Source organism: Cottoperca gobio, chromosome 21 (genome assembly GCF_900634415.1).
Source record: "Cottoperca gobio chromosome 21, fCotGob3.1, whole genome shotgun sequence".
In the NCBI taxonomy this organism is placed as follows: domain Eukaryota; kingdom Metazoa; phylum Chordata; class Actinopteri; order Perciformes; family Bovichtidae; genus Cottoperca; species Cottoperca gobio.
Genome location: NC_041375.1, coordinates 22,619,954 through 22,642,105, shown reverse-complemented (window position 1 = coordinate 22,642,105; position 22,152 = coordinate 22,619,954). Strand labels below are relative to the sequence as shown.

At 41.8% G+C, this 22,152-nt stretch overlaps 1 protein-coding gene across 2 annotated transcripts in view; it reads left to right on the top strand.

The window, feature by feature from the left end:
• The first annotated feature begins 235 nt into the window (after positions 1 to 235).
• tbx15 (T-box transcription factor 15) overlaps positions 236 to 22,152 on the top strand; it is a 30,482-nt gene continuing 8,565 nt past the window's right edge. The window contains exons 1-5 of one of the 2 annotated variants that reach the window (XM_029459881.1): positions 236 to 422; positions 6,668 to 6,875; positions 9,723 to 9,824; positions 16,777 to 16,948; positions 21,829 to 21,996. In XM_029459881.1, coding sequence (XP_029315741.1) covers positions 236 to 422; positions 6,668 to 6,875; positions 9,723 to 9,824; positions 16,777 to 16,948; positions 21,829 to 21,996 — 837 coding nt within the window. Of the gene's footprint in view, positions 423 to 6,416; positions 6,556 to 6,667; positions 6,876 to 9,722; positions 9,825 to 16,776; positions 16,949 to 21,828; positions 21,997 to 22,152 lie in introns of those variants that run through there. The other variant, XM_029459883.1, reaches the window with a different exon arrangement.

Genomic DNA, 22,152 nt, shown 5'->3' with positions numbered 1-22,152 from the left:
AAACTATCAATCCTCCCGGACTTGATCTCATGCGCAGCCAGGATGGCACAGTCTGCCTTCAAAAGTTTGACGCGCCGTTTCTAGTCACAGTTGGGATTACTTTGGACACTTGGCGAGTTTGCGCCCCGCTGTAAACACTAACGTGTGTATTTTTTTTCACTGTTTTGCTTCACTGCGTTGGACGGACGGAGAGGGTTTTTCGCCGCGTCCCCCCCTTCGGGTGGATTTGAGAGAAATGAGTGAGAGGAGGCGATCTGCCGCAGCTCTGAGCTCTAGAGCCCACGCTTTTTCCGTGGAAGCCCTGATCGGCTCCAACAAGAAGAGGAAGCTCCGGGGCTGGGAGGAGAAGGAGCTGGAGTTGTCCATGGAGAGCCTCGCCACGGACGGAGAGGACCCGGCGCACTGTCTGGATATGGACCCGGGTCAGTGCGCAGACATGCACCACACTGCTCTAATGTCAGGATCTCCTTTATATCCCTGCAGCGCAATGCAAAGCGACGAGTCCTGAGTCAAAACATGGCTCCACTTTAAGTGACCCAACCCACGACAGGGCATGTAGCTAGAAGCTCCACGGCCTCTGTGTAAATGTGGAGTCTTTTTTCTCTTCTTTAAACAAAGTGAGAGTTTCTGCTCAGTGGTTCCGCTCTGCTGCAGCTCTGTTACACAAAGATGGTTTTACTGTTGATGCAGTTTATAAAGCTGATGCATTCAGGCCTGTAGAGAGTCAGTCACGCTGGTCTGGTGTCAGGAATATAACACAGAATATGCATCGAGAAAATTCATTTAAGGAGCTAATTTGCTTCAGTAACAAATGAATCAGAGCAACCTAAAGAAATATATTTTAGTGATTAGATGGCGGCTCCAGGTTTTGACTCCGGACTGGTGGATTCCACAATAACATATAAGTGACATCAAACATATGAGTCAAAGCGTAAAGTTGTGTAGCTGCTTTGCTTTCAGTTTGGCTGCAGGGAGGCCTCGGATTGTTGCACGAAGTAAAGCATGAAGTAAATGAACTAATCTAATGCGTTTTATTCTCAGACAAACACATTTCAGACATTTTGAATTTTAAAGTCCACTGCAAAGAAAAGTTATTGGCAATTCAGAATTGTTATTTACTTTTTAATACAATCGCAGAACATGCAATATGTTCCAGCTATGAGAGCGTTTAGGAAAAACCTTTAAGGTAAAAATGAAGACGTGTAAATGTTTAATCAACTTAAAGTTGTTTGGTGAAAAATCAACAACTATTCAACCTGCGCGTAAAATGTGAGAAATATTATATAATAGTGGAAACAATAATAAAAAAAAGATTTATTTTATTGAAGGTTAGTTAAAGAAATTACTAATTGTAGAAATTAAAATAAAGTAGTAATATTTTTTTAATCAGCAATTTTCTATTTAATATATTCATAACAAACCTTTTTTTATAAAATGTATATATTAACAATTACTTTATATTTTCTGGGCACGTTTTTAATCCAGGTGTTATTTGCCTCATCCTAAACGTTAACTGATTTTTTAGCATTTATTCCTGAATTGGGTGAATTAATGAATTACAGGTGTCATGAATTTGGGCTGCTGCATGTTTAATGTTGTATTTCAGTGTTTAAAGATGAACTGGAAATAGAGATAAACCTGCTGAACCTTCTTTTAAACAGATTCACAGCTGCGCGCCAAACTCCAGCTGCAGATAACAAATACATTTGTTTTAAATTCAAAGTAATTCAGTTTAATGTTTGTAATTTGATTTCGTCTTTTGGTTACACAGTTTTAGATTTGGTGAACATATATGATCTTTGTGGGGATTATGGATCCAAATGAGGCCCGTTTTTTATTATTGAATATTCAATTTGGCTTTAAATATATAAATCACGTGATCTTATTTGTACATCAGAGCTCATTACATTGTTTTAGGAGTGCAGAGACATGCAGAAATAAAAATGTACCTCCGCCGTGCTGCTCAGGCAGTCTCAGGCTGCCTGCTGCAGTCTGACCCCGGGGCACAGCGTCCTCCACGCGGCTGCTCTGCTCTGAAACTCAGTGACTGAAATGCAAAACTAAAATAATAACAATAATAATAATGAGTAAACAGATGTAAATGACCAGCAGCAGGATGTCAGGAGGGAGATTGTGTCTCTTATTGGAAGGTTGTTGTTGCTGCTGATATTATTGAACTGTCTGCAGGGATGTTAAACGAGTTGAGACTAAACGTTGACTTCAGTGTTGCTGATGACAAACTGTTTGTGTGCGTTTTAAAATGGCAAAGATAATCCACACAAATACTTATTTGAACCAAAATATTAGAAAAATTACTAATTTGTGGTTCAAATAATATTTCAGGCTCCAGGTTTTTGTCCTGGAGAGATTTAGGATTTGTGGCTCAATGATTTGGCCAGTCCCCGGTCCCTCGACCCCCTCCTCCTCCCCCTGGTCCCTCTCATTAGCAGGCGGGTTCCCGGCAGGTTCAGCGGGTCCTGCTCGGGTCCTAGAGCCTCCGCTTTGGCGCGTCGGGCAGCGGTGGCCGAGAACAGCGAGTCTCTGTGGTCAAATTATGTGGTTTAGAAGAATCCTTAACGTAGTGATTTTATTTTTACTCAACTCCAGGCGAGGCTGGAAGCCGGCTGGTCGTATAACACGTTTATTAGCCTCCAAGACAAGGGCAGGACTGAGAAACGCACAGGCACTGAACCAGGCTCGCGTTTAACGGCCTGAACAGTTCAGTCAGCACAGAAAAGAAGTATTTTTGTTAGACCTCACAAAACTATTACAACCACATCTCCATAATATTTACCCTTTAAGACATTAATTAACAAGTTGAACTACATCTAGTATAACTTAATATTTAATGCCTGGCCCGAACTATATGATTTACAAGGTGACACTTTTCGCTTTTACGCACAGATTACGCACAGAACTAACTCACTTCACAGCCTCACTAGGTAAAAATACCGAGATTACTGCATCATAATATAATTTTAAAATAATCCAAACGCTGCTCTTTCTATTCTTTCTCATTTTCAAGCTGATAAAAGAGATGTGTACATGAAGTTTTTACTGCTGAGTCTCCATCCGTGAGGAAACAGGTGCTCTCACAGTGTGGATTTGGTTACTCTGTGATTTCATGCTTGACAGATCGCTACTGTCCACTTCAGAAATCTGCTGCAACTTCATTAAATACTTCATAAAGGACCATTTCATTAGAAATGCTGACCTTCTTTGCAGTAGCCATATAATAATTATTAGAGTACAACTTCCTTCTCTAATGTGCATTAAAGTTCTGATTTTACCCTTAACAATCTCTAAAATATTAAAACAAAACAATGTTGCACGCTGTTTATCAGCATCAAACACAGACGGGATACCTTTTCCATCGTTGCACCACAACATTAAATAAAAACATGGCCGATCTTATGAGATATATTTTATAGGATTTCCCCAGATTTCAGCCTGATAGGCGTATTCAATATGTTTGGAAACGTTTGGCACTAAAATAAAATTCTGCAGGTTTTTAAACAAAGCCTGGCTGGCTGTGCACAAATGATTGGAAAACTCTGGATGTGACCAGGATTATGAGGTTAATCCTCTTTAATAGAGATATCATAAAAACAAACAATAAAACAATTCCAACGGCATGTCGAGGTGATCATAAAGATGATTCATAAATCCCACCTCTCTCTGCAGCGCCCACTCTAAAAGCATCTTCCCACCAGAGGCATCTAATGTAAAAATAATGAGCTATTAATGTATGAAAGTCACATTAATATGTGCTCCACAATTAAAACTGCTTACATCCTAATATGATGCACAATCAAACATTTCTATACAATTAAAAGCTTCTTCATAACTCCATCAAAAGCACATCTATGTGTGATATTTTAATGTCTTTGAGTTCATCCTGTAACAGAACGTGTAGCACAGAGGACAGTTTAATACACTGACTCCATTAAACTCAGACCAAATAGTGGCCGAGTAGCCTCGTTTTAATGAGGCCTGGCCCTTAACCGCAAGTGTGTGTGTGTGTGTGTGTGTGTGTGTGTGTGTGTGTGTGTGTGTGTGTGACCACAGCAGATGTCAGCTGAGTGGGCACATTTTTGTTCATCAATAAATGTCAGTTTTTATTTATTTAGCTTCTTTTAAAAAACAAACAAATGAACTACTAAACAACTAAACTGAAGCTGCAACTTAGAAGCTGAAAGAAAACTTTCACACACACACACACACACACACACACACACAAACACACACACAAAATCACAGTTATATAGCAGCTACATGTTGGTACTGTTGTTTGTGTGTGTGTGTGTGTGTGTGTGTGTGTGTGTGTGTGTGTATGTGTGTGTGTGTGTGTGTGGTGTGGTGAGAGGTCCTTCAGTCTGATGACAGGGCGTCCAGGCCGAGTCGACAGGCTCCTGTTTAGCCGGATTCCCTCCTCCGCATCTCGGAGACGTTTGTGCTAAATGATCTGATTTAATCGTGGCTCTGCTCTCTGGAACGCGTCTGTTCCAAACATCCAGCTCTAGATGCCTGTAGTAGGTATGGTGGTTGCTCAATGTGGCCTTTCAGGCCCTGCGTGCTGCACATTCTCCAGCAGATTCCAGTTTTGATGCCAGAGATTTCCCACTTTTTAATGTAGTGTCAACTCTTGTTCTTGTCACCGTGGAAAAGGAACTGCAGTTATTTTATATAAGACCCCAAATCTCCAGACTAATGACATTCCTTGAGAATAATCACCTTATTTGATTAGAGGAGACTCAGTGTAAGCCTGTAAATACTAAATTATTCACAATTACTGAACATAAACTGATTAAAATAAATAAATGCCACTGCAGATCCAAAATACTTTTCCTCCATTTTCCATTATACCTGGTGGACGAAACAGGGATGCATATTTAGTCCAACTATGTCTAATATACCCTTCACACACCACACACACACACACACACACACACACACACACACACACACACACACACACACACACACACACACACACACACACACACTGTCTATACTGTCTATATACAGTGTATAACTGAATCCCCAGAACAATCAGATATCTCTGCTCTCATCTAAAAGCCTGTTTGTGAGATCTGATCTTATTGGCCCCATGTGAAGATTACGTTACAACCGGGCGGGCTTAGAGCTTTTTTGATGGGATTTGAGCCTTCCTGTAACACTAGCAGTATGTGTAATAAGTGTTTTAATAGAGAGCGAGGGGGCTGAGTGTGTGTGTGTGTGTGTGTGTGTGTGTGTGTGTGTGTGTGTGTGTGTGTGTGTGTGTGTGTGTGTGTGTGTGTTAAAAGCAGAAGAATGGGAAAGTAATCATGTGTGACTGTCCTCATGGCTGCAGTGACACAGGAAGGATCTCCCAAGAAGATGATGGAAAGTCTCTCTCTGTGTCCCTGTGGTTATAACAGTCCCCCCTCCCCCCCTCCCCCCCTCCCCCCTCCTCCCCCCTCTGCTCCCCCTGCTCTTCCTATCTCCATCACTCCTCTCCGTGCTCTTGTTTCCAGCGGGGTTGGCTCGGCCTGCGTTGAGGCGGTTTCGCCTGGGACGCTGTCCAGTCTCTCAGCAGCTCTGCATTTGCATAATGATATTTGTGTGCCGTTAGTGCCAAGTCAACCTCCTCGTGTCAGGGCTCCCAATAAATAATACATTATTAGATCTTTTCTTTCTTTCTTTTCGGGTGGTGGTGTTGGATATTCAGCTATAAACTATTTCTGAGAAAAGTAGAAGAGACATTTAGTGGTGAGCTGTATCTGAGTGCAGTTGTGATGTGTCCAGCATCGAGGGCTTAACATCCCAGCTGGAAAAACTATGATACATTTTGATATTTAACCCCAAAAAAGTTTCTATTACATTTTAAACAACATCAGGCATGTGTCAAATAACTTTTACAGCTCGGAGTCAAGCAGAAAGATTCTTGGTTGAGAGATTCTAAATGTTTCTTGAAGTGGAATGAATGTTTTTTAATTGGCAGAAAACTGATTTGGATTCAAAATCTGGTGTAATATTTAATTTCCTGTTTCACTTTTAATAAGTAGTTAATAATTAATAAGAGATTGAGTAATATTATGAAGGTAACAGTGAAACACGATACAAAGAAGGACAACACTGATAACTCTTCACGTGCAGGGTTTTGGATGCTTGTCAGGTGTTCCTGTTATTTTGTCCACCCTGCTCTGCTGGTTTAAGTGAATAAGACTTTGAAAGCAGGATTTCATCCTGGTTGGTGTCTGTGAGTCAGAGCTCAGGCGGATGGAAATATTTCCTGGAGGTCTGGATTAGTTTCAGGATGGAGGGAACTATTTTTTGTGACGTTGTGACGATGAGTCTGACCTGTGAGACTCCGCGAGGAGCACTTGAGAGGGAAACTTCACTTACGGAACGCTTCCCATCGGAATTCCTCATCGTGTGGCCCAATTTAAAACATATATATTTTCTACATCGCATTTCAAATGCTTTACGGAACATTAATGCTGCTTTTGACATCAGCTCAGAACTCCACGAGGAGTTGAGCCAGAGAGCCAAACTTTTCTCTCCAGGCTGCAGGTGATTTGGAGAGCGGCTCTACTTTCTCACTGCGCCAGGTTTCCTCCGTCAAGCTTATTCATTCCACTGTTTCAGAGCTGCCTTCTCATCATCTCCCTCATTTCCCCCTCAGACTCAGAGGCGAGTCCCGGCTCAGACGGAGAGGGTCTGGCCGAAAGGACGTCGTGCTCCTTCGGCTCTCCTGCCGAACTGGCCCCCACCCCCTGCGAGCCGTCGCCCCCGGCCTCCATGGAGGAGATCCAGGTGGAGCTGCAGTGCGCAGACCTGTGGAAGCGCTTCCATGACATCGGCACGGAGATGATCATCACCAAGGCGGGCAGGTAGGCCGGACACACGCACACACGCACACAGCAGCTGAGAGTAGTGAAAGGTCTGCGTGCACGTCTCTCGTGACTCAGACAGCAGCCTGAGGTAAAGACGATCTGAGAACGTTTACGCTCACAAAGTTTTTATTTTCATGATTTGGTGAGGACAAACTGCAAATAGAGTTGATTATCATTTAAATTAGGAGCTATTTAAAAATAATAATAATAATCTTATGATTTTGATAATTTGCACTCAAACGCACAGATTTATCACATGCGTGGGCCTAAAATCTGCAGACGCGCCGACCCAGAAACACACTCAAATCAAACATACAGTTCAGTTAGAGCTGAAAACACACGCGCGCGCACACACACACGCGCGCGCACGCTCTGTTTGGAGGGTGTTAATGTGTTGCACATGCAGGCCTCTGTTGTGTTCAGGCCTTCGTGACGCGCCAGGTTACTCCTGATGTGGGAGAATAAGGAGAGCTGCTTCTAATTAATCTCTCTGTAACATGTTCCGTGTTTCTCAACCCAGAGGTTGACCTGCGGATCCTGCAGGAAGAACCTCTCCCCCGCAGTCTGCTCCTCTCCCCCGCGCCCGCAGTGCCGCACAGTTCCACTAACCCCCCCCCCCCCCCCCTCGGTTCACATCAATCGGCGTGACTGACTTTAGGTTTAATTTAGCTTCAATTTAACGGCCAACAGCCTCCATTAACAAGGTCTTTATTATCGTGCTGAGACTTGAAAGCCGTTGGTGTTCAGATCAGTGAGGTGAAATAATTCTTAACATTTACAAAATAAAGTTCGCTTTTGTTCCAAAAATGTTTATTGGATCAAACGTTTGTTGATTTTAACGGAGTGTCGAGGACTTTGCGTGACAACAGTGAAGCTTTGAATGATCTCATCCGTGTTTATTGTTTTTAATAACGAGGAAAAGGCAGTTAAGACACTTTATAAAATGTATTGTGCGTATTTTTCTAATTGTCTTCCCCGCTCAAAATGATTCACTTAGTTTTATGTTTGGAGTTCTTGCAAAATGGTGTAACAATAATATGTGAGCTCATAAAGGAAGGTTTTACTTAACCAAGACATTTATTCACACGAGCGGATCAACACTGTGGGAATAAATTCAACTTCTCTGTTTCGGTTGGAGAGTTTTATTTATTTGTAATATTTAAAATACATGTGGTGGATCTATACATTCTGTTTTCCACAAAGCCTCTTCCTCTCAGCTCTGACTTCACATCGAGATGAACTCTGACGTCGCTGCTCGCTCGTTACAAACTACACTTCATAGTTTTTATGAATTGGGTTTAAATTGCTAATCAGCTCATAAATACAGCGACAATCATTTTTTTTTGCGCTGAAGCAGAATGAAGGCGACCGTCACCGTGTGTATTTCATGGCCTGCTCATAATAAGATCATAAATCCAGAAGAGGAGGGAAGCAAGAAAACTCAGAAAGCTCTTTTCTCATTAGGCAGGCCCGGATTTACGACCTTTAAATGAAATTGGAAAAAGAATGCAGCGTTTGAAGTGAAAAACGAGGAATTAAATTGAAACGTCTCCTTCTCCACATACAGACTGTTAATATAGGTATTTCTTTCCCCCTTTTACTTTCATTTCCATTTGGGTTTTGCATGAATCCTAAACTTTACGCAGCAGCTAATGACAGGAGCTGGTTGTTAAACTATTTCAAGGATAAAAATACATTGTTTATATAACTTTTACAGTTACTGTTTTAAAGTAGAGTAATAAAAAGTGGACTACAACCACAGAATAATCCCTAAATTCCTGGAGCACAAAGGTCAGAGGTCACAGTGGCATGACAATATGAACCAATGTGTTTCTCTCCACTGAAATCATGACATGTGTGGAAACTTCCAGGAGAGACTGGAAAGTTATTTTTTAATGTCATGAACACTCACTTGTTTTTATAAATCTATAAATCAGAGTAACGACAGAAATCTTTTGAGAATACATGTGATTTATTAGATTTTATTAAATAGATTTGAAGACTTTATGTCCTTAAAATGCTGAACGGACCGCAATTTACAACATTGGATGTATTTCAGTAAATCTTGGAGCCAGTTAGATCCAGTTAGTCTGAAACAAAACAAAACAATGCTCCTAAAAATAACCACACAATCAAACTCCCACAATTTGAGACACTTCTGCTCAAGTAGAACAAAAACCTTTTTATGTGAACGCAACTAATATCTGAAAATGTTTATATAATCTCCTGTAATCCTTTAATCCAGTGTGTTCAGTGGTGCAGACACAGCTGTGTCATTTACCAGTTGTGATCACGTGACAGCCGAGTGTGTAGCACGCATCAGATGCTGCACAAACATTTATAATAACCAACACATCATAATAAAGCCAGGCTCGCTCAGTGATCTGCAGCGTGAAGGATCACGTATGGAGGTTGACGCTGCGGCTTTTTAACAGGAAGTTCTTTGGGGATTTAGTTTTGTAATAGAACGTTTGATATAGAAAGTCCTAAAGTGTTTTCTAATGGTAGTAAACCTTTGCAATGTGCAATAAATGTAACTTATTCTACATGTGGGAGGTGTATGCATATTTGTTTTGATCTAAAAATAAGTTGGTAAACTTTTCTCCCTTCAGTTTTGGTTAAATCAAAACTCTTCTTGTTACCAGAAGTCAAACGTTGTCTTAATTAACTAAATGTAGCTTCGTCTCCTGAATGAATTGAACGCACTTAAACATCAGTTTCTTTACCGCTGAACATGTTGTGACTTCATCCAGCAGGAAACAGCTGCACAGTTTGTTTTCAGAGTTTAAATGACTTCATGTACGTGACAGATTCATCACGCCATGTTGTCTTTATCTCCTTCAGGAGGATGTTTCCTGCCATGCGAGTAAAGATAGCCGGTCTGGACCCTCATCAGCAGTATTACGTCGCCATGGACATCGTGCCCGTGGACAACAAGAGATACAGGTAACTTCCTCTCACACACACACGTGAAGGGCCTGAGCCGACACACCCGACATCAGCCGCTCGGATTTATTGTCTTTGCACATTTGACTCCCCTTTCAAAGCGCAGAAAGAGTTTCTCTAATGTCGCTGCATGTAATCCTTTTGGGTTTCCGTGAGGAGTGCTCTTTCACATGCTGCAGAGAAAAATGCTAAATAATTGCATTTTTAAATTCTGCACAGAAGAACCGTTTTTATCCACTTCAGTCTACAGACGTTTGAATCAATGCACAGCTGGCCATAATATGCACAGGCACAGTCATATCTGCAACAGCCCACACTTCTGCTGCAGCTGGAGCACAAAACTATATTTTCCTGGCAGATTCTCAAATGTCGGCCCGAGCAGAAACATTTTGACCTCGTCTTCACGCCTTTGCTCGCGTTAGAGTCGTACGTTCCAGGATTTTGGACCAAACAAAAGATATTCAATTCAAGAGAAGTTTTCCTGTCTTCGTCTTGGCAATACAAAATGTTGTTACTCCTCATCATTTGCATCAGTGAAGGGAAGCCAGAGTGATTACAGTGTGCTGGAGGGAGGCCTGTGTGTGATGGATCTCTCTGGATATGTAATAAGACTGATATCCTGGCCGAGCACGAGTCCCAGAAGTCAGAGCCAGACAGAGGAGATTGAAATGTATTCATGATCCCCCTCCCCCCCCCGGCCGAGCGGCAGAGCCAGAGGCTGAGTGTAGGATAACTCTCAACGTGCACGTCTAATGACGGACATGAGGGGAAAGAAATGAGGTTGAGATGGAAAGAAAACGTGCGACACTGCACACGTACCTGCTGCTGTCCACTTTTATAGAGCTACTTTTACGGCTCAATATAATCTTCGTCAGGTATTATGAGGAAGTGAGAGGAAGATGATGAGAACAGTGTGTGAACTTTACCTGCGTATTCAGCGCGTTTGAGAAGCCGATGCACACACAGGCTGCGACTGTGTGATGAAGTGATAACGTGCCAAACAACCCAGAGCTACAGCATCACCTTTAAAATAGAGTTTGACCAGTAAAGGCTTCGAAAAGCTTCCAGCAGACACTTTTTTCTGTCCTGATGCTTTTTTTATTTTTTAGATTTAGCAGAAATAACCCCTGAAATCAATCATGGAACAGTAAAAAGCAGACAAGTAAACCTCATTTAGCAAAGGTGTGAAGTATTAACCTGAAAGGACAAGGCTGGTAGTGTACTCTATATATACACACACACACACACACACACACACACACACACACACACACACACACACACACACACACACACACACACACACACACACACACACAATATGTAATGTATTCCCCTTCCTTGGTCCTTAAACAGTCTCACACACTGTTTTCTTTCTTTTTTGGGGGCTTTTTTATGTTCAAACACAACAAACAAAGGAGCTCTTCTTCTTCTTGCTGTCAGGAGGTCGCCGTCACGCAGAACCTCTTGTAGTATATACAGGAGCACGTGTGTGTGTGTGTACAGGAGCACGTGTGTGTGTGTGTGTGTACAGGAGCACGTGTGTGTGAGTCTGCAGCTGTCCCTAGATGTACTGCAGTATTACTAAGAGTTTAGTTTGTATATGTTTGACTTCAGTTCACTGAAGACGTAAATCTTTGCTCACAAATATATATTTTTATTTTTAAAAAGCGTAATGATTTCTTTAAATAGTGCATTTGTTGGGGACTATTTTCAGTGGCGGATTAATACATATTTGCTCCTCTATTTAACACACCAGGACAGTGTATGTGGGTTTAATTTAAATAATGATAATAAACTACAGTGCTGCTCTTCATCATCATGACGAAGATGTGATTTCAATTGTTTTTTGGACAACAATGGAGCTCGAATTTAACATGAGATTTAATATGAAGCTCGATAAGGTTCAATGGAGTGTGTGTGTGTGTGTGTACACGTGTGTGTTCCCTGTGGTGTATGACAAGTACACGTGTGTTTTAAAGGCCTTTGTTTGCAGCTGCTGAGCGACATTTGAAAGCAGAAAAGTTAATTGACATAAAACATGTGTACAGTTAGTTTTGTGTTGGTGCATCGCTCTGCGAGAGTGAATGTGTGATTAAAGGCTGAGCACGCCACAGATACATCCCCGACCACAAACAAAACCCTGTCATCTCTGCAGGAAGCAGAGAGACACGGCTCCTCCCCCTCCTGTCAAGTCAAGTCAGATTTATTTCTGACAGAACACTGAGTTTTGTCTGCATAAAAACAAACACACAGCATAAATAAAGGGACGTTTGAGCCTCCTTCATTTCATATCGTTGTTTATTAATGTAGAGTTTCCAGCAGAGCGTAGCCGCCTCTCCGCGCTCTCCCACCAGCTAACCAAGACACCATGGAGGACCTTTAGAGGCCAGAATATCTTGTAAAATTAAATAGGATTTTCTTCCTGGCTCGGGATTATACCACAGTCCTTTGCAAACTGAGCCGGGAGCTGTCACTGGTCTGTCTCACAGGCCTGGGGAGTTTGGGGTTTGGAAATACGGTCTTTATTGGAATGGGTTTGCTTTACTTGGGCTCCCTGCCCCTCTTTAGGAACGTCTCATTGGTACCACGCTCATTAAATCTCCATATATTACACTTCTTTTATGTGGACAGTCGTTCAGTTTGCTCCGAGCTCAAGCCTCTAAACGTGGGGGCTGTCTGGCTCCTCCAACCTACCTCATTCCTTCAACTGTGTGTCAGAGCGTTTTGTTCTGCTTCAAACACACACACACACACACACACACACACACACACACACACACACACACACACACACACACGTCGACAAACATTTACGCTCTGATTTAAAGTTATATACTTCTATCAGTAATCCAACAAACTCAAGTTCTGAACTTTAACTGGCCGCACGTAGATCGAAGGACTGGAAAAATAACATCAAATTAATTCTTCTATGTTTGTGAGGACATTTGGTTCACAAATCCAGAAATGTTTCTATACATGTAGACAATACAAACCTGATCTAACCTAATTTAAAGCCTCATCATTTTAGCTTTAATCTGGTTTGAAACCCAGTTTATTAACCTTAAATAATCTTTGCACTAACCTAAACCCTAATCCTTAATCTAACTTTAATGTCTTTTGAAACTGACCCTGTGTAAATGTTAGAACTGGCAAAATGTCATTTTGAGGTATTTCTCATTTTCCTTTCTGTTTTCTTTTTGTTGAGGATTTTGATCTTCATAAGGATACAAAAGGAACACACACACACACACACACACACACACACACACACACACACACACACACACACACACACACACACACACACACACCTGTGTACTCACACATAATTATTAAAACAGTAAATAGGATAAGACACACACACACACAGTTTGTTCCTGGGACCCTGATTTTGCATGTTACCTCGAGGGGATTTACAATCTGAGCAGCACACGCTGTGTACGATTATTTGTATAATCAAAACAGTCCTGTTGCTAAAGTGGTTTATTACATAAAACATGAAGATGTAAAATAGGCATTTATTAAAATGATTAAATGTTAAATGTTGTCGAGGAAATTAATTACAGAAAAAACTTAACTAGCTGTTTGTTTTTACTTTATCTAATATCAAACACACACCTCCGCACTATGCTCTGACTTTGACCTTATAACACACACACACACACACAATAAGAAATACAGGACAAAAAGTAAATTGGCATTTATGTTACTATACTAGTGAGCACAATCCTTACCTACATATTAATGATTTGCTCACTAACTCTTCACCTGAAGCAACTTTAACTTTATCTCATCAGTTATATATCTTTGTGTCATTTAGTCCTCATAAGTATAAGAATCCAAGAACACACGCTCACACAAAGTTGCTGGTCTTCTCTTACAAACTCAGAACACACACACACACACACACACACACACACACACACACACACACACACACACACACACACACACACACACACACACACACACACTCGAGTCTGAATGTAATTCAATAGCAATATTTACTCTGTCAGTACAGTAACCTAATATACAGCCTGGATTTAGCAAGTGTGTGTGTGTTTATGTGCATTCCTGTATGTGTTAGAGACACACTCGCACACACACACACAGACACACTGACAAGCTGTTTTTGCTTTCTGATTGTATGTGTGTGTGTGTGTGTGTGTGTGTGTGTATGTGAGCGAAAGTAAGAGAGAATAAGTCTATGCATTGCAGTTTGGTTTTGTCAGCTGTGTGGTTTTTTGTGTTGGTTGAGAAGGGGAAGGACCCTCCTCCTCCTCCTCCTCCCGTCACTCCCCCATCTGTCCAGTAAGAGTGTCACATAAAGTCCAGTCTTTATTGATCGTGCCGGTGCCAGATGGCAGATTTATGAAAGATGAAAGCGGAGGGAATAATCAGATTTCCAGTCCTGTTTGGGGCTAAAGTTTCCTCGTTCCTTAACACTTTCCCTGCAACGCCGAGCGTAACCCTAAACAGCACTCCAAACAGGAAATTACAGAAACGCCTGGCACCATTTTGTGTGTGTGTGTGTGTGTGTGTGTGTGTGTGTGTGTGTGTGTGTGTGTGTGTGTGTGTGTGTGTGTGTTATAAGGTCAAAGTCAGAGCATAGTGCGGAGGTGTGTGTTTGATATTAGATAAAGTAAAAACAAACAGCTAGTTAAGTTTTTTCTGTAATTAATTTCCTCGACAACATTTAACATTTAATCATTTGAATAAATGCCTATTTTACATCTTCATGTTTTATGTAATAAACCACTTTAGCAACAGGACTGTTTTGATTATACAAATAAAGGCTTTACGTACACAGCGTGTGCTGCTCAGATTGTAAATCCCCTCGAGGCACATTTGTGATATCGGGCATTGAAGATGTTTTAAAGTCGTGAGCAGCAGCCTCTGTGTCTTACTGGACAAATCAAACAGCACACAGCGACGGAAAGTTAAAACCACAGAAGAAGACCTCTGATTAAATTCATCAATTGTGTTTTAACTGGTTCAACATTCAGTTAACATTAAGTTTATTTGTAGAGCACATTTAGAAACACAGGAAGGATCAAATAAAACACAGAGATAAGAGAAAATAAGTGAATTAATAAAAACACAAGAGTTATTTATTGTTTCCCTATATAGTGAAAGAGTGAACTTCTTAAAGTGACAGGCACCTTCTCCAACACAACAAAGACACGTTTGATTTGCTTCATTTCACTTTTTCTCATATTTCTAGAGTATCAAGTTCTTCTGTGTTCTGTCAGATGAAGTGTAATGTTCATACAGAGCCACGATCCTTTACATCACACGGGACATACGGGTACAAAGTGGGGACATGACACTAATTAGCAGCTTTTCTTTTTTTTTGGGGGGGGGGGGGGGGGATGTCAACCCGGCGTGAAAACCTCTAAAAGACCACATTCAATCAAACTAAATGGTCTAATCAGGTATATGTGTTTCTAAAGTTAATGTTAGAAACACACTACGCTGTTCACACACACATAGCCCCTCACTTTACCCCCAATATGGGGACCAGAGGGTGTGTTTGCCAAGATCCCCAGAAACGCCCCGGACGCTTTGTGTGAGCTGTGGTCGAGAGAGGCTGCGTGCGTGTGTGTGTGTGTGTGTGTGTGTGTGTGTGTGTGTGTGTGTGTGTGTGTGTGTGTGTGTGTGTGGTACAGCCCCTTCGATGCAATAACAAAAGGACCAAATGAGAGTTGTGTCCATGTTTCAGGAGTGAGTGATGACTTTGGCAGATACAACACTTTCAACTGAGCGCAGGGCCAGAACTAAAGGCAAACAGCTGGCTTCACCCTCGCTCTCCTCTTCCTCTCCCACTGACTCTTCTTCTTTTATCTTCCTGACTTTATAACATCCTTTATCCCTCTTAATGCTTCACTTTTCTCCGTCCATGCATCTTTCTTTGTTTCTTCCTTTCTTACATTTTGTATTCCCTTTCATCCTTTTCCTTTGTCTTTTATTTGAATTGTAAACGGTGCACAGAGTTTTGACTGGTGGTTTGTGGCCATGTTTTTAAAAAAGGAGAGTAAGAGTCCATTTCTCTCTCTCTCTCTCTCTCTCTCTCTCTCTCTCTCTCTCTCTCTCTCTCTCTCTCTCTCTCTCTCTCCCTTTCTTCTCTCTCCCTGCTGTTTAATGGGTGGGACGCCTCGACGGCTCAAACTCACACACAACATCATCAAATATTATGACTCTGCTTAATTGAAACTATGCAGCCGAGTGTGTGGCTGCATATGGAATATTTTATGTCGCTCTTCATAGAAATTTCAAGCACAACGAAGAAACAACAGAGGAGTTCTTAAAGCCGGTGTTGTGGCAACGTGGCCGAGTGTTATGAGTTTGTTTTCCAGCGGAGGAGGAAGAGCAGCGCAGCTCCAGGCCGGCTGGGATGTAAACAGCCTTTGTTATAACCCTGAAACAACCTCAGAGATTCAAATGACTTCTCAAAACAGTGAAGTGATGAGGGAGTGTTAGTCCTAACCTTCTGTGGAAAGAAAACATGGTTAGCATGTGATTGATTTGTGCAATAATGTTGTTGCAGGATGGCATTGTGATTTTGCACTTTGCTTTTACATTTCAAATAACTCAAATGAAGGAGCGCACGCTTCTTTTACAAAAGATTTGGGCTTAATCTTCCTGCAAACTATTGAAGAGGGAACGTCCAGTGTATCACATCTCATTATTTCTCCAAAATTAATTTATGGTGCTTCATTAATTCATTAAATTAATATAGTTGACAATACTTTAAATACAGTACACAGTGTTTGTATTGTGACCAGATTATTAATCTTCACTTCCTTTATCTGAAAAGAAGGAACACGTGGATTTCAACACGACATAAAGCACACTTAGTTATTCATGTACGGTTCACAGTCAGTGAAGTTTCAGCCTTCTTGTTGCAGCTTTAGTGTTGGTGCTGAATCTTCCCCATCGTGTCTTCCAGGTATGTGTACCACAGCTCCAAGTGGATGGTGGCGGGAAACGCCGACTCCCCGGTGCCTCCGCGGGCGTACATCCACCCTGACTCTCTGGCCTCAGGAGACACCTGGATGAGGCAGGTGGTCAGCTTCGACAAGCTCAAACTCACCAACAACGAGCTGGACGACCAGGGACACGTAAGGAACCTCTTCTCTTCTAAACGTGATCCTAAGTGATTGTTGCATTGCAGTCTAAACATATTAGAAACAGCAAAAGAAACTAAATATTATATGTTGATGGTGATTGTGGCGTTAATTTTAGATCACAAATCACTGAACACATTTTAAAACAGTTGAGACACACGCATCGGATCAGTGCTTTAAGATAATCTCCTGCCTCCGCCTTGGAACCTGTAACGCAGATGAAACACCGCAGATGAAACAAGCTGTGGTTTATTAGCTTCATGCTTCACGTCCCTCCGCGGTGCTGCAGAGCTGAATGCACTGTTCTCTGGTTTGAAATGTTTTTGATGCGTTTCACTTGAAAGTTGAGACGGTACTTCACGAGCTTCATGACCGTCTGCTCGGCCACATTCGGGCCTCCCGCACTTTCTTTTTGAAGATGGTCCACCCTGACTGCACATTATTAAGTTTGAGGATTAGGCTGGAGGGGTATTAGAGGTCTGGGATTTGAACCCATGCCCTTGTTTTAATATATAATGTTCATTTCCTTCATGGCTCTGCAGAGCATTTTCTAATGAAATGGTTTCGTTTAAAGGCACTTAATGATTGAGTTTGATTTGTAGTACGCTCCAGCAGCCACACCACTGAGCTAGAATTTAAGTCTGACCACAATCTGCCTGATTTACTGCCTCGCCTGCAGCCAGTCAGCAGCGGAGGTGGTGAGCTAAAGTACGTTTCTTATTGGTTCTTGGCGGCTCTAAATGTGTAATGTGGGTCTCGTAGGTGAAAAAGTTAAACCACAGTTCCTTTGATTTACTGCCTTCCTTATGTGTAATCAGCAAGTGGGCAGCGAACTAAAGGGAGACCCTTATTTGCACTTTTTTTACTTCTCTGTAGTTTAGAAATGGGTTTCATGGGAACGGGGCAATTGTAGGTGGAAGAAAAGGGTATTAGCCTTTCATTATTATATTTGATGCGCCCCTTGTGTTTAAACCTGAAATGAAAAGTTAAGAAAACACGAAGGTAAATGTTAAAACACAGTTTCTAACTAAAAAGGACAAAACTGTAACTGTGTCATTTGTGCAGCAGCACTATAACGATAAACCTGTTGACACGTTACTGAGCTAAAGTGATTGTTGTCGGGAGTGTGGAGACACATCAGAGCTGAATGGACTCTGAAGATGCTTAATGGACGCGTAAGTAGTCGACTTGTTAGCATCAGCAACCTCAGCAGCCCAAAGATACCGTGTGTCTGCTTGAGGTCATGCTAGTGGCCACACATTGATTAAAGCAGCTTTAAAGACAGTGTCATCAATATATCCCCAACTATACTGGATTTGAAGTATGAGGTCATGCTGTGTCCATAATGAGAACACATTGTGCTTCCCTTAAGTGTCATTAAGTATTTCATTCATGGCAGTTACAAAAAATAACACTAAACTTGTTCAAAGTATGTCATTTAAAGACCATAAAAATCTGAATAAATGGCCACTTCAAGTGAAATTGAAGCTCGTAACTCAAAGCTCCCTCTTTATAATGATCTTTTCCCCCGAAACACGTGAAGATATCCATTTCAGTTTCATTTAGTTTGGGTGGAAATTAAAGCGAAACGATGGAAGATGGCACAAAGCTCCCGTCATGACTGGGATTGCTGCAGATATTGTTTGAAAAGCGGTGTCGTGGTGACAAAATGGTGGTGTCCAGTTTAGTGCAGGCTGTCGCAGCTCTGCAGAGGATCCCAACAGCTCATTGGTGATACATGTAATAACGTATGGATCGTTGGTGGGCGAGAATCTAGGAGGACGTCTTTCCTTTCCTCGCTCATCCTCCTCGATTGTGGTATCGTCAAATGTCGTGAATCATCAGACACTGAGAAGTGTATTCTGTCGGCACGTCCTGACTGACCAACAGCGCCTCCCCTGGTTTGTAATGAGGTTTGCAGGTTTAACCGTTGACTGCATTGTGCAACATAAAACACACAGAAAAAGTGACAATTTTACAGTTTTCCAATTAAAGAATTATCAGTAAGCAAACACGTCTTTGCTCTCTCCTTGATGCAACATAAGAGAATAGAGTATTCGTACTCAAAGCCCCTGCACCTGCACCGTGTCCTCAGCTGTTCGAACATCTTGGTGCATTACAGCAAAGACGAAACACAAACAGAAACCAACAAAACTGTTCCAACGGTTGCAGATGTTTGTAAGTTCATGCACGACCACGACATTTAAAGTAAAGACATGACCTTATAAGTATTTACATTTACAAGTTGTACTTTATACTCCACAACAATCCAGAAGGACATTTGCTTTGCAGATTAATTATCAGTTTATTATATTCATGATTAATTGTTGATATTTGGTGGATTAATTGATTTTATTTCATTATTAAAACTGTATCCTGCACTGCAGTATTTAAAATCATTAAAGATTAAAAGAAATGTGCTTATTTATATTTTCTGTTTAAACCAAATGTGTATTTAAAAAAAGTTAAATGCTTGATACCCCTGTGCAATATGTGCATTAATGCATATATATATATATATATATATATATATATATACAATGTACAATGTGCAATATGTGCATTAATGCATATATATGTATATATTTGTTTGACTGCTTCTTATATTTTATTCTAATGCTTCATTACTACTTTTTGCACGTCTTTTATATATTTTATTTATTGTCTTTACGGAGCCTCCCAGCTAAAGCTTTTCACGCTTCATACATCGTCTGACAAACAATCAAGCAGCTTGATGTCGTTTGCGCTCGGAGAGCATCACAATTTAAGCCGGCAGCACTTTAAAGTCTTGTTCTTTGGACGCCTTGTTGGCCGGCTGCACTCGTTAGCCTCGGGCTTCGTCCTCGTGCGTTCAGATCCGCCTCACGCTGTCACTCTCGCCTGTCGTCTATTTCCTGTCTGTCTCTGGGAAAAATCTAATAAAACTCAAGAGCAGGCCGAACCGGCCAAAACATTTCATCTGCTGCCTCTCTTTTGTTCCAGACTTGCTTTGTTGTTAATAATCCATTGCATTGTAATCAATGCTGTTGTGGGAGATCGTTTAAAACGCTTCCACAAAGTCTGCTTTGACCATTTGTCTGTTTTTCTTCTAGTGAATCTGAACTTCCACAGGCTGACGGCAGTGTTGAGTTCAGACATGCAGTCAGTTCTGTCTCTACTGGTGACCTAAAGCGTGTGTCCTCATGGCTCTTGGCTGAAACGGGACAACATTTCAAAGATTAATTAATTATTGATATGATTGCTGCATGTTCGTGGTCATTAAAGTCTTTTTATGCAATTTCTTTAACATGTGCTTTATAAACAGAATGTGTTTTCATCTGCATCTGTTACACGCTGGATGTGTTCAACGTCCAACAGAGTTTCAAAGCGGGTTAAAGGACGTTGTTACTTAGCATGAAAAACATCACTTATTTAGCCTAATTGTATTTGAGCGTGAACAAGTGTCAGCTGATGTCCTCTGGCTGCCCTCCGAGTCGTTTGTTCAGCGTGTCGATGTGTGATCCGACTTTACATCACCTCAGGCCCACCGGGGACTAGAAGCGTGACTCCTCTGGGCCCTGAGGCAGCTGCGTGTTTCTGCGTCTGTTTTGAAATCTCTATCGCCAAAACATAACTGAGATTCAACCTGTGTCCACTTCACGAGAGCTTCTCGCTGTTTTAACACTTGTTGTCTGGTAGCTCTTTCACGAATCCTCTGATACACAGGAAGGGAGGGGGTTTACTCTTCCTCTCGGAGCAGCAGAAGATCTATGTAGATTCAAAACTGGATTTAGCTGCAATGGTGGTGAAAACCTGCATCCTCTAAAACGTGTGTGTGTCCCTCGGAACAGTGTCGGGAAACAACCCACAACATTTGAATGTATCTCTCCCCTTTTATTTTGAAAGTGCAGTTTGATTGACAGGTGGTCTCTGTGCAGAGTTTAAAACAGGGATTGCAGATGACAGCATGTGAGTGTATCTCTGCAGCAGCCCGGTCTTTATCTGCCTGGAAAATTAAATGTAGTGTTTAATACTCGGAGCTACTCCTCTCACAGCCCGGCTTTGAAATGATCCCCTCTTTTGTAGCAGGAGGAGGTGGAGGAGGGGGGGGGGGGGGGTGTTTGGCTCTGGGTAGGTTTTCTCACTCTCAGATTAATCAAGAGCAGACCGAGGCCCCGAGGCGAGGCTGGGGCCGACACCGTCTGACGCCTCCGCTCTGCTGTGAAATAATCCTCGGCCCTCCGGCGACCGTCATCGCAGTGTGAACTCGCTTTCCGCTTCGTGTCACGTGGCCCTCAAGTCCAGCTAATTGACATTAAAAAGGACTCTCATGCATCGTACTGTGTGTTTGCAGGGAGGGAACAAATCGAAGGCTGAGACTTAAAGTGTTGTGTTTTGGAAAGAAGCACACGTCACACACGCACATCACTAAACTTATGTCTTCACCACGTTCACTTCCTAAGCCCCAATCCTTCACACACACGCCACGTCCTTAATGAAACCAAGGAGTCGCTAAAGAGAGAAAACATTTAGAAATCAAAGCCACAATTTAGTTCAATCTTGATTTATAAGTGTAAGCACAGAGAGTCAGCACAACAGACCAGGAAGTGCAGCCTTCCAACTGTAAAGCCGATAGCATCTTTACAAATTAGTAAATTGTCTCTAACATATATTTTACTACCCCGGAAACCTGATCCAACCGGCAACACATCTGTGTAACTTATCACCGTGTGATTATAATCCGTGCTTTCTTCTACGAGCACAAACACATTCATGAACATTGAAAATGGGATGTTTGATTTCCACTGCAGCACCTCTGAAGCTTCCTCCCCAAACATCCTCTCAAAGATCTTTGTATCAGCTGCGCTTTCACCTTCTTTACTTGATATTTTCAGATCATCCTCCACTCCATGCACAAGTATCAGCCTCGCGTTCATGTCATCAGGAAGGACTTCAGCAGCGAACTGTCTCAAAACAAGCCGGTGCCGAGTGGGGAGGGAGTGAAGACCTTCAGCTTCCCCGAGACCGTCTTCACCACCGTCACCGCCTACCAGAACCAACAGGTATGCAGCTCTGCTTTTGATTTCCTCATAGGAAAACTGCAGCTCTCTCACACATTTGCAATCCTGAACTCTTAAGATTGCATCATCTTGCAATTCTTTTTTTTATTCCTGCAACTTTTCCTGCAAGAAAATGGTTGAATTAGAAAAACGGCAATC